Raw genomic sequence first — 17,498 nt, 5'->3', positions numbered from 1 at the left:
AAGTGCGTCACCTCGGCACAGCTGACCTTTGTGGTTATTGGACCATAACAAACTAGGCAACTCTGAGAGAGACACACTAACCTTTTGTACTACTGTGCTCATAGGGACTTTAATTGACTATATTTATTCCCTGTCTCTGAATCTGAGCAGTTATTTTACCCTGGTTAATCTTTAACTCGTACTCTAAGACTGAACATGGTCCTATTTATTTTTTGAAGACTAGTCCTAACTCTGATCTGACCCCTGCTACATCATTCAATCAGCTTTCTTCTTTTAGGCATTATGAAACTTTTAGTTAAAGTGATAATCTCGAAGATTTTCACGTAAATAAATGTCTGTTAAGTCTCTATCGATCGCCGAATGAGGTAACACAATGGTGATTGAGCCTATGGCCCACTGATGAAAGCCTTTACATTTGCAGTATTACCAACTGGGTGTCTGTGGCGACTTTCGCAGACAAAATCACAAGCGGCGACTTTAAAGTTTCAGGACATTGTACCAGTCCAGGAGAAATCTGTCAGACATACGGTGGTGAATGCCTCTCGTCAGTCACCACCCGGTCTGATCAAATCACCTCTGTGATTAGATTGTTGGGATGGTGGAACAATGCACCCATACAAGCCTCCTCATCCTCATATTTGAGTTTATCTCCTCATCCAGATGTCATCAGGGACTTAATGAAAAGCAGAACGGCTGCTCCTTGGAACAAGAAATTGACATGAACTTAACCCTCAGGCATTGACATGTTAACAACTTTCACTGTAACAAAGCAAAGAAAGAAAGTTTCAAGGTTTAACTTTCAGCTTCGGGTCTAATAACAATAGCTCAGCTCATCTTAACATAATATTTTGGAATGACCTTTCTGGAAAAGTTTGAAAGTATTAAACTTCCAGGGAGCAAAATCTGGTCATATACGATTTGTTGTGTGAAGATTCCTGTCAACAGTTTATCAGCCTCTCTTTAATAATGGTGGTCTGTACTCGATGTGCTGCTGCCCAATGGGAACTATCCAGACACACAGTAATCGGTGCTAAAGCTACTGAGGACACTGTGCTTTACGCTAGGTTGTAGCTAGCAGCTGGAACTTGTTGACTTCAACCTGAAGCTAACACTGGAAGTGTCATTACCAGTCAGAATGTCTAAAGGCACATTGTGTATTTATATTTTCTGTGTTGCAGCAATTTCAGTTACTGTTTCATATTTATCAGCTGTAATTCCAACATGAGCCGCTCAGTTATCTGTATTTGTGCAGATAATGCTCATAAAGTACATTGCCAAAACTTGAGGGCCAGAAAGTCAGAAAATCTGAACCTGGTAATATAATCACTGCGTCTGTGTAATGAAAATATAACTTAAGTGTAAGTGGAGTTGGAACCGCAGCTCTTTTGTGAAAAGATGGTTTTATTGTTGAATTTTTGACAGCTAGTAAAACCAAGTTTGGAGGGTTGATTGCAGAAGAAGGCTGAGCCTGTTTTTCCTCTCATTGTTTAAAGTATTTTCTAGATCACATTCCCGTGCTTTTGTTTTCCTTTATCTTCCTAATTCCCTCCATTGCAATCTCTCTCTGCTGCAGCCTAACTTGTACCCGACGGTGGGTCTTCAGACTCCAGGCGAGGTGGTGGATGCAAACTTCGGCCAGCACCCCTTCGTGTTTGACATTGAGGACTACATGCGCGAGTGGAGGACGAAGATCCAGGCCCAGATCGACCGCTTCCCCATCGGAGAGCGTGAGGGCGAGTGGCAGTCCATGATCCAGAAGTAAGTTCACTGTAGAATAAGAGTGTGTGTGTTTCTTCAAAGCATTGTGAGGCTCGTTTCCATATTTGATGTGTACATTTGTCACGGTTACAGGTGGTGTTCTCATCTGTGGCAAGTAGGGCTGCACAACTAATCGAATACTGACCCTGATCCCCGATTTTGTCTTCCCACGATTAAATAAACATGATCGATAGTGATGTTGACATTTAAAATGCTCTGCACGTAGAAAACTCAACTGCACATCAAATCAAGCGCTCCGTAGACTAACAGGAACTCCTCCAGGGGGCGATGGAGAGGTTTGGGCTTCACTTTTGGGGGAGCTGGCATGTCATGTGATGAGCGCCTACCATGAGGAGTATACAATCGAGACCGGTGTTCAACTGGAAGAGAATATGTAGCTGTCCTCGAGATGCCTGTTTTTCTTCTTTGCATTACGATCTCAAAATATACTTCTCTGTTACATCTTTCACATGTTGTTTGTGTAAACGTGTCATGTAGGCGACTAACGCTCAGTCAAGTTTTGAACGCTGCTTGTTGTAAAACAGGAAGAGAGCGAGTCACTCGTTAAACCGAAGTATCGGCTCGTCAGCAGTTGTTTGGAGGTGTTTCGGGTTTAAGGGGAGTGATGTTAAAGCTCCTGTGACGAACCCCTGTGGACAAAGCTTCTAATCTCTTGACTGATTATGTCCTTTACATGCAAGTTAAAACTGTTAATGGTCTGATTTGCTTTTGTAGGCCCTGCAGAGTAATCAGAATACATTTCATTCTGTTTCATAACCAGCCAAAAACTCCTCACAGGAGCTTTAAGCAAGAAGAAATAATCAGCAAAGAGTGCATGATACCTGTGTCTGCGCTGCAACACAAGTGCAGCATGAGTGTATGAAGGCCAAGAGGAAGAACGTCGCTGCTCTCCGTTATTGTCCAGCGTCAAGTCGGACATCCATAACAGAGGCGCTGTACAGAGACACCCAATCCACCCAGCTCCCAAAGACAGACTAAAAAATACCATTCAGTTACCAGGCAATTTTATTTATATTGTGCCCTCAGAAGATGAACCAAATGTAGGTAAAGAACCTGATTTTAAGTCTTAGTTTGATGCAAAATGTGTACATGATCCTGAATGCAGCACAAACTGGAACCAAAAGTGTTGCTCTGTTTATTTAAATGTGAAAATACAATAAAACAATTGTCTATAAATGTATAAAATAATCGTGATCTCAAAATAATCTTATCATTGATTATCATGATTATCATTTTGGCCATAATCGTGCTGACCCAGTGCAAAGATTCCCTGTTGACTGCTAACACGTATTTAAACTTTTGTCTTTACAAGTGCGGTTCAAGTGAAAAAACTCAATTGAATTGAACTCTTTTCAACCCTAATACTCGTTATCAGGTCAATGCTAAATTAGCTGAAGTTGAGCGTGCAGAGAATCGGAAGTGTTGGACACTGTAGGTGAGAGTAGGAAATTACTGCTGACATGACGAGGATCACGGCCCAGATCGAGCACTCCCCCAGCAGAGAGCAGGAGCTGTGATCCAGACGTAAAAGCTGTGGGACTCGGTTTCTCTTCATGCCATGCCCTGATGGGATTAGCTCTCTGTTGCTATGATTACTTGTCCTGAATGGATTTAATCTCCATTTGATGCGGATTGGGGTTGAGGGTGGGGAGGAGTGGAGGGAGCCATCGCCTTTATCCAGGAAAGTCGCCTCCCTGCCTGGGATTGAAAACAGGAAGTTTGTAAGCTCACGTCAGATTGATGGAAGGGAAGAATTATTATCTTTTTATAGAGCAACTGTGACATGATGACCAGTCGGCGACAGCGGAAACCTCTGATCACAAATCTCCCTGCAAACACTGCTGGTAGCGTCACGGGAGAAATGATTTTAGAATTGGCTGCGTGCAAACAAGTGCAAGTGGTCAAGGAGGGTCGCTTCCCACCCCGAAGTCAAACACACCTGCACACACTGTAAACAGGGCGTTATCTGACTGACACACATACTTATAATTCTGGTTCATCACTAATTAGGTCTGATCTTTGACAAATACAAATGCAGACAAAAAGTACGGAGAGATTCTGATATTTTCCTTCCCGATACTGAATGTAATACCTTGAATTGGCTAATACTGAGTAACAATCGGATTGCCTCAAATAACAATAAAATTCACAATTAAATAAAAGCTGTGTGCTGCTCACCCTGTAAGAAGATAAATAAATCTATATTTTTAATATTTTAGAGACATTCTCCTTTGTGTCCATTAAAGAGGGTCTTAGAAAAACAGATTTAGAACTTTTTAAATCACTAGTTCTGTTTGTTTTGGCTGGTTTAGGCTTCCTATGAAAACCTTGTGAACACTGCCGGAATGTTAACCTGCTAACAAGCAGAGCACACGGACAGAAGCTGAGCTGATGTTAGAAGCAGCTCAGCTCACAGCCCTTCCTGGCATGCGGTGTCTGTTGGAAGAGATTTCTCATGTAAAACAGCTTTTTTTCAGTGAAGATCTGCTGATATTACAATCTCTGTTGTATGCCATTATTACACAATATATTATTAGGGATGCACCGATGCATCGACTGAACATTGGAAGCGGCTGATATCGGCTGTGTTGACGGACATCAGCCCAATAATATTGATATTCGACTGCTTTAATTGTGCAGTAAATTTAATTGTAACATTAAAGTGTTTATGTTTTCAGAAAGATTGGTGATTCTAAAACAGGCTAAAGAGGCTTTTCAGGCATTTTAAAAAAAATGTTTTGATTATTTTTATGCAAAAGAAGTTTAAATAAAAAGATACAAATTTAAAAGATTGAATTCATGCTTTCTCAAAGAGTGTGATGAAGGCCTGAATAAATTTATTTTTTCATAATTAAAGTTAATTTTGTCCCCTTTTGCCCAGACGAGGGCGTTAATAATTACAAAAATTACAGTTATTGAAGTTATTGATTTAAACGGTTTCGGCCCTGATTGTCTCAATCTGTGCATCCCTATAAATGAACTCAATTTAGTTCTTCCTTGACGCTCTAAAACAGGAGATGCAGGTGGCGTCTGTTATACACCTATGTTGAAAACGCAGTCCAAGTAGATTTTGCACGACCAAAGCGCCTAATGTGAGCGTTTTGAAATACACCTATTATTCTAAAAGGCTGACTCTGCACCAAGAGCACTTTGAGGTGCGTCAGACTGCCGTTAGCCCCTATTCCTCCCTTGTGTTGATTTTGAGATGTGGACCCAGCAACCAAAGCTGTGTACACCTGCAGCTGCTGTACCTGAAAACAAACCGAAACACATTTAGGCAGGAACGAGGGCGTTCATTACAGCTTACATGATTGCTTTTCCCCGGCTGTAGGCTATATATACTGTATAAAGTGACCTTTTCATCAACCACAGATGGTTCTGTGTCGTTGAACAGGAAGATGAAGCTTCTTATGTGTTTTTTATTAAACTTGAATCTAACCAAGAAGACCTTTAGAGACATAACTCTCTTCTTTGAGGTAGACCTGCGATCACTGAGTGTCTCTTGTCTTTTTCTCCTCAGGATGGTGGCTTCCTACCTGGTGCATCACAGCTATTGTGCCACAGCTGAAGCCTTCGCCAAATCCACAGACCAGGCCGTGCACGAGGAGCTGGCCTCCATCAAAAACCGACAGAGTGAGTCCTTTAGTGTTGGCATGTTTCAAAACAAATGCTGATACCAGGTTGAAAAAGGAACCAAATCAGATATTCAAAAGTATATGTGTCTCCTCTGTTTGTAGTAGTAAAAGATTAAGTAATCAACTAGACTGTTGGTGAAATATTCAACAGTCACTATGCAGAGGTTTGGTTAGCAGTTTGATTGCCTCAACATGGTGCACGTATTGCATTATTTCCTGTAAGAAATACAAGTCTTGTTTATTTCTTGAAACCAACTTCATGAACTCGTATACCATAAAGGTTGGTGTGTAATTTAAAACGTCACACAATTAGTTTGGAATTAAGATAGAAGACACACGTTATTAATCCCCGAGGGGACGAGGCCATCGAGAGCACCCAGCAGCTCTGCCTCAACCTTAAGACACAGTTTCTGACTTTCTTCTTTTTCCTTTTTCTAAATTGAGTCGAACCTGGGAAATTACGAGATTAAAGTTGTAAATTTGCCATGAAAAATTGTAAATTTGTGAGAAAATAACATAAAAGATTCACATAGTTGCGAGAAACAAAACCTGTGTCTCTTCTCTGCCCTGTTGGCTCTGCTGCTCACACAGGCGTGCATGGCTCGGAGCTCGGAGCAGATTTAACCTGTTTTCTCTGCACACAAGAAGCAGACTTCATAGAGGAGAGAGACTGAGCGACTCTCTGCTGCAGAAACACATGTTCCTATGCTCCCCGTTTGCCCCAGAGGTTACCATCACACATGAGAGTTACCCTACGACCTCATGACGGAGACTGACAGGAAACAAACCTGCATTATGGACAAAACATAAACAGAACTACTTTAAATCAGTGGTTTCAGTTGTTTTGTCGTTTGGATCGAGGCTTATACAACCACCTCAAGGTTGTGACTGATGACTGTATTAAGTGTGCATACATTTGTTTTGTTCTCACAAATTTCTGAGTTTATAATCTCATAAATTTAACATTTTCTTCTGGCTGATTTACGGCTTTAATCTCGAGATTTTCAAGTGTTTTCACGGAACATTTCTCTTGTCCTTCTCCTTTACAATGGCCCTTATACGTTTTCGTAAAGGTTTTGTAAATATTGGCAAAAAAAAAAAGAAATGGAGAGATACAAATTTAACAAAATCTCGAGCACGTTAGGGCGCCTGGAACTCTGACTCACTATTGGAAAAGCATGGTGTAAGCACTATCTTTTGTATAAGTGTTTACTGTGGGTTTGCAGAGATCCAGAAGCTGGTGTTGTCAGGCAGAATGGGCGAGGCCATCGAGACCACCCAGCAGCTCTACCCCAACCTTCTGGAGAGGAACCCAGACCTTCTCTTCATGCTCAAGTAAGACCAGGGCTGCATTTGAGCCTCTATCACTTGCATTATTCTTATTTATTTTAAGACTATATGTCACGTAAAACCTCCTTGTCTACCTTCAGTGGGATGTTCGGTTTTATTTTAACAGATAAACATATTGTGGAAGTGGCAAAGATATTTGGTATTGTTTAAGATGTTCTCTAGTTTTATTTTGAAAGGATCTTTGGTCACAATTTGACTCCGTTTTCTGTCTGTATATTTTATGTTTAATTTTTCCTAAAAGCATTAGAGCTGCAATTCAGTGTGTTATTCTTTTGAAAGAAGGAGCCGACCTTCTCACTGTGCCTTCTATTATTCATATTTTGGAGAAAATATCAAGAACGACCCTTTCACCTACATTTCTACGGCATCGGCCATGACCGTGCAGTTCAGAGGATGAGATCGGCGGTGCTGCGCGCATACGCGGATTTCGGAGGAGACGTGATAAAAAAGCAGTCAACTTCTGTGGTTTGGTACGGTTAGCTTTCACACCTGATGCGTACCGTACCCGAGTACACATGAACCGTACTCAAGACCACCTTTTCAAGTGGAGCGGGTCCCGAATGTGAACGCCTCCTTAGAACAGCCTGGGGGGAATTTCTTCAATTTTTTGCACAAATGTCCGATTGAACTCAAAGATGAGCTGATTAGAATTTGGGTGTCGAAGGCTGTAGTTCAAGAATTTGTGCACTGATTATGCAAATTAAAACACGTGTCTGACAGGATGAAAAGATGAAGTGAGGACATTTTTCAATCAAAAGGTCAAAGCATATTTTATGCCCTGACAAGACACTTTTCTGGAAGTGATTTTCTTCCCGTTTTTTGTGATATTCCAGCCAACTTGCAGAAACCTTCATTACTTGCTTATTTTATTTTCTTATCCGTCTGAGAGAATGACATCAGCGGTGACAACTGGACACCTTGTGAGATGTTCTCTGGTATGACGTCTCTCCTGTAAATGGTTGTGGTGCGACCTCTGCACTTTAATGCAGGCCTACTTATGCTGTTGTTTTGTGTTATGGTAATGTTTACATTTCCAATGTACAAATATATCCCGACCACAGTCACACTGATATAACTGCAACCTGACAGGTAGGCGGAGGCATAGAAATGCAAGGTGACAATTGTAGTTACAGTACCTCTTTGGAAAATGATTTATTTTAACCACAAATAAGAGAAATTTGCTGAAATTCCCCTCTTGCTCCGTCTCTCCTCCCTCTGCCTTTCTTTGTTGCTGCTCCTGTTTTCCCTCTTCCTCCCGTCCTCCCATCCTGCGTCCTCAGGGTGAGACAGTTCATAGAGATGGTGAACGGGACAGACAGTGAGGTGAGGTGTCTGGGAGGTCGCAGCCCCAAGTCTCAGGACAGTTACCCCGGCTCCCCCCGGCCCTTCAGCAGCCCAGGCCACAAAGCCAGCAGCTCCCAGCCCTACCTCCCAGGTACAGTCCGGCTGTGCTCCACGTATTCACATGTGGGGATCGGAACAGGCCCCAAGCCTATCCTGAGTACAAATACTGCTCTATTTTACAAGAATTACCTCTTTACAGCCCAGTGTTTGTCTCTGAAGTGTGCATATTGTGATCATATCCAGCTTTGAAATGTAAACAGATTTAAATCTCCTTTTTATTGGCTGAAACAGTATCTGGATGAACATTTATCTTGACCTTGCCCTTGATGTTAACGTTAATGTAAGCTGCAACAAAAAAAGGAATAGTCGTAGACTGTCATCACGTGTAGTTTAGGAGGTTCTTTCAGAGCCTGGTCTATATTTGGTGAGTTATTCGTTCATAGTTTTTAAAAATGTCCCTCGTTTCTTTTTTTTAAGGATTCGACAGCAACTGCTGTAATGGTGTGTCGTCTAAACAGAGCCACAGCTCCTCCCCTCACAGTCACAAGCCCTGCCCCCCAGCATCTGGCTCCACCCTCCCGGCGTCGGACATTAGCCTCAACGGGAGCCGCAGCCAACAGCCCATAACCAGGTACTGAGACAAAGACAAACCCAACGCTAACAGCATTCAGTTTATGAAGTGTAGCAGTTTAAGTTTAATACACATCCTGAACAATGGTTGCAGACAGGGACAGGAATATAAGGCCTACAAAGACTACATAATATCGTTATATTATTTTACACCTGTTGATGGTTTAAATATTAAAAGTCGTACGCGATCACACAGTCGAGTGATCTGTGATGATGCAGCCGGTGTCAGAGAAGAGAAAGCCGGATTCACATGGTTCAACTAACCAGGATCTGCTTACATTAACACCTGAAACTGTTGGGAAGAACGTTAGCAAAAAGCTACCGTGACCCTCGCTATTTCTTTAATGTCAACTGGAGCTGACACAGTTTAAAATTGTATGTAATAAACTGTTAACCCTCATCCTATAAACATATTTGACATACAAGGACCGAAGACTGGAGTCCACCAAAGTAAACTACTGTAAGAAATTACCGTCATAGAATGGTTTAAAGTGATAATCTTGAAGATCTCAGTTTGGTTCTCTTTGGCGGCACCTATGGTGATAAACGGTTACTGCGGGAGCACACTTCCCAGATATCCAGACAGTGCTGCATGTGTGACGTCCACGGTTGGCTCCAGTTGTAACTCTTGATTTTCCTGGCTGACGGTCGCTTTCCTTTTCAGACTGTTTGCTTCATCTGAGCGTCGAGTTTGTTTCTTCTTCTTTGGATTTTCACTTCTTGTTGAAGTCGTATCTGTATTCATCCATCTTTTCTTTGTTTGTTCAGCCATAGTAGATTACTGTTTACTCGCAACATTTGCAGAGAGCGGAAAAGCAGCCGCTTAGCTCCGCCTACCCTCTCTGGCAGACCAACCACTGCTGGCTGATGGAGAACGCGTCACTAACTGGGCGCCGCTTGAGATTTTTTTATTTACATGAAAATCTTCAAGATTATCACTTTAGGTAGAAATAAGTGAAAATTTTATTAAGTTATTATTTGAAAGTAACTTATTTTGCATATCGTGTTCAGTGGCTGACAGAGCGGTTCTAACCCCCCCGGTGGTGTGTGATACGTTTGATTAAGGACTCATGGCAAACATGATCTCGATTAATAGTTCTGAAAATTGGGTGTAATAGAGATTAATAATGTCTTCAAAAACAAATCTATTGACCAAGTCATTACAACTTAATTACTATTACGGTTGATTAACTCGCCCTTTCTGTTGAGGCACATGTACTCCTTCAGAAAACGGTTTGTGTAGAGCTCTGACAGAGTTTTTTCTGTCTGTCAGTAGCGATGTGGATATGGAGGTCGACCACTTCACCAACGGAGTGACAGAATCATCCTCAAATGGTTTCCTCAACGGCAGCTCCAAACACACCACCGAGCCTGATGACTGTGACGCAGACATGGGTGGGTAGAGTCTGCGTGTGTGTTTGTGCGTGCGTGTTTGTGTGGAGATATAACCCTGCCTTGCCTCTTTATAAAATGCAGCATCATTCTCTCAGTATTAATGTCCTATTCCGAGAACTTTTGTGTTAAAGCTACCCTTCCTGTCATTGCATTCTGCTGTAAGAGCTCCTGTGCTGTAAATGTACCCCCACATGTAACCTATGTTCAAACATGCCCATATTGCACGCTGACCTGTCCGCGGCTCTGCAGAGGTGGAGTCAGCTCAGTCCAAGAGGCAGCTGTGCGGCGGGAGCCAGGCGGCCATCGAGAGAATGATCCATTTCGGCAGGGAGCTCCAGAGCATGAGCGAACACCTCCGCCGCGAGTGTGGCAAGAACTCCGCCAACAAGAAGATGCTGAAGGTAACACAGGTGGCACTAATACCGTGAACCTAGGGACGATAGACAAAGTTTTTGGAACAAACGCATCAAGGTTGATCTGAATGTTCATTTTGTATACAGCTCCGGAAAAATGTCATGTCCAGCCCAATTCAGATGTGCACCCGATTAAAAACCTCCTGAATGTGATCAAGAGGAAGATTTTCTGCTAATAAAAGACCTCAATGAGAACATTTAGTTTGAAAGTAGAGACAAATGTTGTTTACTTTTTCTGCAAAATACGTTTAATTGCCTTGTAAAAATCCTCCCAAGGCATCTCCTCATTCTGCCTCATTAAAAATTCCCCAATCTGCATAGTCCCCGCCCATTATGCAAATGTACAATCGCCTGCTCCGTTGCGAAAACAAAACACGTGTCTGTAGAAATGTAGTAAGTAGTAGTAGTAACATTAACGTTAGTCGTCAGTAGTGAGTTTGCAAACATTACGATGACGCTTACAGCTGGCTCGCACATCACCGAAGCGGTTCGGTATAGGTTGCACATGATGATATGCATAGCATCACCCCATCCATTAACGGGATTGGCTCCTTAGGTTTGTGACGTCTCAAACCTGCCAATCTGAACACGTGTTGTTCAGCCTGTCCTTTAAAAGCAGACAGGCCCAGCCATGGAGATGACTGCTGATGTTGTCCCTGATATGACTTGTAGCACATGAAGAACCCCACATGGAGATGTTTACAAGGTTAAACACTGGATTTTCACTGGAGGGGGGCTTTAATTATTTCCGGATCTGTATGTCTGTTCACTTTCAAACCAAATTGCCTTAAATCGTCCTTAAGAGAGCGTTCGTGTATCTCTGTTTGTGTTAAGACATCATTCATCTCTTACCATTTACTTAGTTAAATAAAACATTTTTAAACAAACTAAGTTAACTGTTAACACCAAAGCCCCTTAACAACACAAACCAACCCACCAGCTGTTCAGCACCTTGATAAATCAGCAACTCCCGTGTTCTGTGAGGTAAATTACAGTTTTTTTGAATGGAGTCTGGTGCCTTTGAAGAGAGCGTTTCTGGTTAGAAGCGTGGGATCTTAATCTTTAATAGGTCTATCGCTGTAGGGATCCTTTCTGTTATCTTGTCAATCTGTAAATGGCAAAAACAAGTGCTTTTAGTGGACGCACTCTCATCAGACTCATCGGCCCCTACGGATTAAGTAGCAGGTTTAACAACTGTCGGTTTCCTTTCTTTGTGCTAGGCTGCACAGCTGGTTGTAGCTCCTTACTTCTGTACAAAATATGAGTGCTATTGATTTTTCTAATGCAACACCCAACAAGAAATCAGGTCGCAAACCTGTGATGACAAAGTAACCATAGAAATGTACAGAGCTGAGCAGTACGGACGATGCATCCTCAGTATGAGAACCAGTGTGGAGGAGAAAATGACTCATTCTGATCATCATCTGTTTTTGTGTCCCGCTGCAGGATGCATTCAGCCTGCTGGCCTACTCAGACCCCTGGAACAGCCCAGTCGGCTACCAGCTGGACGCCATCCAGAGAGAGCCGGTCTGCTCCACTCTCAACAGTGCAATATTAGGTAGGTTGACTGACCACGTTAGCCATATTCGACATGTTTAGATCTCACTGAGACATTCAACTTCTCAGAACTCCATGTTTTGTTTTATGCGGTTAAATGCTCCGGAGAAAGTGACTTTCAGGAGTATGTGTGTCTATGTCCCAGTCTTTGGGTGAGTTTAACTAGACTCAAAGTTAAGTCACACCTGAAGGGAAAGGTCGATGTGTTTACGTGTTAAAGGCTAAACCACCACCGTGATAACATACAAATGGGTTTCTCGTTCAGAGGATTTAGAGAGTTCTCCTGGAGAATGCAGAGTTTGTTGCCGTGTGCAGAGATAAGCAACTCTGAGAGAGACTTTTTACCAGTATGCATGGGCAGGAAAAAATAATGCAGACAGAAAGAGTCACATCTGACTTTTTTATATTGAATACAGTGTGAGGTTCTGCTCTGTCTGTCGGCCTGTCCCTCAAACTGACATTTGTCAGATGAGGACCCCCGATATTATGACTAAGGACAGGTGTGGAAGGAGGCACTTCTGATCCGTTATCGCCGCTCCTCTGATACGATCAATCTGAAAATGGTGTGCAGCATTTGTTGTTTCCCTGAAACAGGTGGAAGAACCTGTTCCCTCATTTGGTGGGTGTGTCAGAGGTTTCACCTCATCAGCAGCGACGTCTATATAAACTGCTAAATTAAAAAGGAGTGCACTTACATAAGAATAAACGCACGAGGTTTTACACCCCATTCCCTCTTAGGTAAACACTTGTTGGAGCTGAAGGCGGCTCACGTCTTTGTCGTGTGCAGTCCTGACGTTGTTCCTCTCTCTTCTTTCAGAGACTCACAACCTGCCCAAGCAGCCCCCCCTGGCCCAGGCCGTGGGTCAGGCCGCCCAGTGCCTCGCCATCATGGCACGAACTGGCAGCGGCTCCTGCGCCTTTGCCTCTGTGGACGATTACCTTCACTAGCCCTGTGTACACACACACATGCACACACATACACTCTGAGGACCTGTCCAGAAACGGCTCCCCGCACCTCCTCCATCAGTGTAGTTACATTAGCTGAGGAGACGCTCCTCTGCACGATAACGACTAGTAGGAAGTTAACCACCTCACTTGCTTCTTGTTCTGCTTTTACCGATTGGCACCAGCGCCACCGAGGATCCGGAGCCGTTTCTGTGCAGAACTTTGGATTGACAACACATAGCATATACATTTTAAACACACACACACTCGCCCACCACCTCCCCTTCCATCGTTAGTATGAAATTAGGCCTCCGCCATGGTTTGGCCTCGCCTCCAGCCGTCTGAGGCTGCGCCTGCATCATTCTGACTGACTGAGAGCGGGGATGCCAGCCAAGAGTAGCCGACTTTAAAACGCTCGGAGAGCCGAACTCGTGTGGACTCGCTGCAGATACCCAGCCTCCCCGTGTACCAGGGGGTCTTCAAAACCGGGGTCTACAGACGGACAAAAAAACCCTGGTCGAATATTAACGGGAAAAATCAGAAAAAAACCAACAGGAAACAGACGAGTGACCGTCATGGCCGACCACCCTTTAACGTGGTCCCTGTAAACCTGGCTCACCAGGCAAACGCACGCACACACATTACACACGCAAACACGGAGGCAGGCTGATGCTGAAAAGAGGATTGGAAGTCCACCGAGGCGTGCCGAGAACTCCAGCCTCCAGCCAACGCGAGGCTCCGTTAGGGACAGCCCACCCTCCTTGTCACCCCCCTGCACCCACTCCCCTCCCCCCTGACCCCGCCCTCCACTCACTTCAGGACTTCGGCGGAGATTTGTGTGACGCATGTGGACTCGGGACTTCGGAGAAGCCAGAGAGAATCTAGAGTCTCGACTTGTTTTTAATCTTTTTTGTTTTGTTTTTGTTTTCACTTGGCGGAGTGGGGGGGCGGGGGAGGGGTGGTTTACCTGGCTCTTGTTTTGTTTTTAGTTTTTCCAGGTTTACGAGGCATGGTGCGGACGATGACTATTATTATTATTATTATTATTCTAATTATCATTATATTAATTATTGTTACTTGCATTCACAGTATATTTGTTGAGCGCCAGCGAGAGCAAGTTCCACCAACTTATTATAATAAAGGTCCCGATTCCACCGATTTCCAGTGACGAGCGTGTGTACATGTTAACATTTATATATGAATTTAACAAAATGGAATTATATCAATAGAGTGAGATATTTAGTTATCAAATGAAAGGAAATCATTGAAAAAAAAAAACAATCCTTTAATGCTTTGTACCGACTCCAGTGACTCCTGAAGCGTGCTGGTTGTTCCTAGTCTGTACAAGTTTTTATGTTTCCTGTTTGGTTGACCTCAGGGTTCCTGCGCAGGCTGAGCGCTGATATGTTTGACCATTTCCAAGGTCCTGTAAAATGTTGGAAAACATTACTGCTCTTAAGAACTGAGAGTTTAATACTTTACTCTGAGTAATCCTTGTGTTTATTACCGCAGCCTAGCTTCATTTGGCTCTTAAATACTTCTGGACTAAGTCTGGATCCTCTGAGCTCTGCGTAGGAACCCTGCAATGATCTCTGACCCCATTTACTTGTTACCCCAAAAAAAACCAGCTGCACAGCAGGTTTGATGCAAACGTTGTTAATCTTTATTTTCGTATTGATGTCTATGCTAATCCTTAACACACAAAGAACTCAGGAGCCAAAATGTCCCTTTGTTCCTCCTCCTCGGTTTAGAATAGGAAAGTTCGACCAGGCAGCCGGGCCTCGATTACAGGCGGCCTCCATCTTTTTTTTGTTTTTTAGCAGCACTGCGTCGGGTTCTTCAGACTTGAGCCCAGACCAGAGAAAACAAGCAACAGCACGAGCACTGCTTTTGATTTAAAGTCAAACTGAAGTTAAAATCTGTCTTCATTTCTTGAATGTAGCTTTTCAAGCATTTCAAATGTCCTCAGTCTCTTAGCTTCAAGTCTCTGAGTGCATGAGTCCCGTTTTTTGACAGGTGACGTTGCACTTCAACTGCGAAAAATATCCCAGCCCTGTAGCTTTTAAGTACAGGCCTGGGGGGGGTTCTTTTACAATTCCAGAAATCCATTGAAATGTTGAGATAAAGTCAAACTCAGTGAAACGAAACAAAAGTAAGATTCCTCTTCTAAAAACAATTATTACGTTTATTCTAATGTCTGGGCCGAATGCCTTTTCAGAGTTCAGTGATGGTTAGCAGTCAAAAAGCATAAAAGGGGAACCCTTGCTAGCCCAGGTAATTGTACACAGAAGCTAGTTTTCTTGCTAGCATTGATTCCCAAAGGAGCTCTCACTGATTTAGTTTTTTCAGTCAGACTGTAGATAGCCAACGCCACCGTCACGTCACCCTATGGTCTGTGGACTAACGTGTTAAAGCCTCAAGTTTGTCATTGTTGTCTTTGGCACCTTTCTGGAGCCAGAAGTGACCATATTTGGAAAAGAGGGATGAAACACTGCTACACCTCAGGTCACCATGGTATTGACTTGCCAATCACAGCTAGCCATGTCGGAAAGTAAACCCCTCCATGGTCTCTGTGACTCTAAATGAGATCTTAACTGACTAAATGAACATCATGCTGTGTTGAAGAAGATTGAGACCATACACTCGTTAGGGAAATGTTTACTGAGGGAATAAATCAGGAGAGAAGTAGGAACATTTACCCATTGGATTCTGTACAATCCGATTCCCTTTGAGTCGCCCCCTGCTGGCCGTTAGACAGACTGCAGGTTTAAATGCTTAACTTGTGAAACCAAGAGGCTACGTCCACTTCTTTCACACAGTCTCTCATCAGATGTTTGAGAATTCCTGTTTTTACAGTGGAAAACAAGGACACAGCTAAAAACAAACAGATGTTTAACCTCGGCTGTATTAATGGTGGAATATTAACGACTGCTACATACTTATTGAAGGCATCAAGAGTAAAGTAAAGCTTTAATTTCTTCTTTTTGGTAATTATAATTCTGATGAAATAGATAGGATTGTATTTCAGTTTGCTTTAATGTCGCGCAGTGGGAGTGGAATCTGTTGCTTGTTTGTTATTGAGTTTACCCCATGATTCACGTCGACCTGAACGAGCTCAGATTACCCTTCAGTCGACCTCGACTGCACGCTGCTCCCTGGTAGCATATTGCTGTCTGGTTATTATTATTTTTAAAGCTGCTGTTTAATAGCATTCAGGTATGAAAAGCCCTCAAGCTCCACCTGTCTCAAACTACCCATCATCCGTCAGAGGCAACGTCCTCTGCCAACCAGGTTACCGTTTTGTTACCAGACCCTCGTCTGACCTCTTGCGTTTTGTTTTTAGTTGTCAAAGTATCGACGGAGAAAATAAAACAAGAAAAACAATGAAAAAAAAAATCATCCAGTATTTTCAACTGCACTGTGGCTGCAACACTTACAAAACAAAGAACCAAATACTTTAGGAAGAGTATCGCAGCTGTGTGTTCATGCTCGCCACTTGCAGAGAAACAGGAAAACCGAGGCTTTCGCTTGACACCACATCCACCTTTTCCCGTAGTTTTTCCCAGGGGTCCCGAGGTGACTTTTCTCCTCACGGTGGAACCGAGCTTTTCTGTACCTTGGTTTGTTTGGGTTTGTTTTTTTATTTTTTGGATCGCAAGCGGTCACGGCATCGTTTAGAAAACTTCTTAGACAAAGTGTCTGTTGTCTCTTTCTGAGTAAGGTCTGAAACCTATGCATGCCATAGTAAAGTGGTGGTAAGATCAAGTTAGATGTCTCTTATTTTATTCTTTTTGTTTCTCCTTCTTTTTAGCCAGTTCACGGTGTATAAGGAAGATGTCAACCAGTAAGTTGTCCACTGCTGACTGTGTGTCCATTTGGAGAAAAAAAAAGTGCAATTTGTGTGAGGGTGAAAAGATTTATATTAAAAATGATAAATGATGAAGGCACTTTGTCTGGATGCTGCATGACACCTGGAGCTGAAGTCTGTCTCCTGCCTCCAACCACATTTGTCCAGTTCAACAATGAATTCACGGGGCTCGTGAGCACTTAACACAAACCTGCAGAGTGTTTTTTTTTTAAATTACAATTCTGACCACAGTTACCCACAGATGAAGGCTGGAAGGAGAAGACTATTGTTTTTACAGTTATGTCATCATCTAAGCTTTATTAAGATCCTTATAAAAAGACTATCAATCACGGTAATGTTAATAAAACAAGTCAAGTTGTAGATCCCAAAGTGACGTCCTCAAATCACAGCTCGACTGTTATTACTGTGTTGAAGATAAAACATCAACAACATAAACATCTCTCATAGTATCTCTGCAAGTATTACATTAAGTTAAATGCATAACAAGGTCTTAAACTACAGAAGCCCTAAGCGGTCATGCATCCATACTTTTAATCTACCGTGAAAACGACTAATTTCCGGTTGTTTTCTCGAGATCTCGAC

The 17,498-nt window shown here is 42.9% G+C and overlaps 1 protein-coding gene across 2 annotated transcripts in view; it reads left to right on the top strand.

Moving 5' to 3' along the window:
• ranbp9 (RAN binding protein 9) overlaps positions 1–16,813 on the top strand; it is a 33,756-nt gene extending 16,943 nt beyond the window's left edge. Inside the window, exons 6-14 of one of the 2 annotated variants that reach the window (XM_069684905.1) lie at positions 1,574–1,758; positions 5,300–5,412; positions 6,641–6,749; positions 8,045–8,199; positions 8,586–8,739; positions 10,015–10,133; positions 10,383–10,534; positions 11,993–12,104; positions 12,921–16,813. In XM_069684905.1, the coding sequence (XP_069541006.1) occupies positions 1,574–1,758; positions 5,300–5,412; positions 6,641–6,749; positions 8,045–8,199; positions 8,586–8,739; positions 10,015–10,133; positions 10,383–10,534; positions 11,993–12,104; positions 12,921–13,051 (1,230 nt within the window). In that variant the 3' untranslated portion in view covers positions 13,052–16,813. Of the gene's footprint in view, positions 1–1,573; positions 1,759–5,299; positions 5,413–6,640; positions 6,750–8,044; positions 8,200–8,585; positions 8,740–10,011; positions 10,134–10,382; positions 10,535–11,992; positions 12,105–12,920 lie in introns of both variants that reach the window. The other variant, XM_069684904.1, reaches the window with a different exon arrangement.
• Positions 16,814–17,498: the final 685 nt, after the last annotated feature.

Source organism: Semicossyphus pulcher, unplaced genomic scaffold, assembly GCF_022749685.1.
Source record: "Semicossyphus pulcher isolate SPU_LCO1_2020_fin unplaced genomic scaffold, fSemPul1.0.p SCAF_7, whole genome shotgun sequence".
NCBI classification, from domain to species: domain Eukaryota; kingdom Metazoa; phylum Chordata; class Actinopteri; order Labriformes; family Labridae; genus Semicossyphus; species Semicossyphus pulcher.
This window is presented reverse-complemented; position numbering and strand designations above follow the sequence as displayed.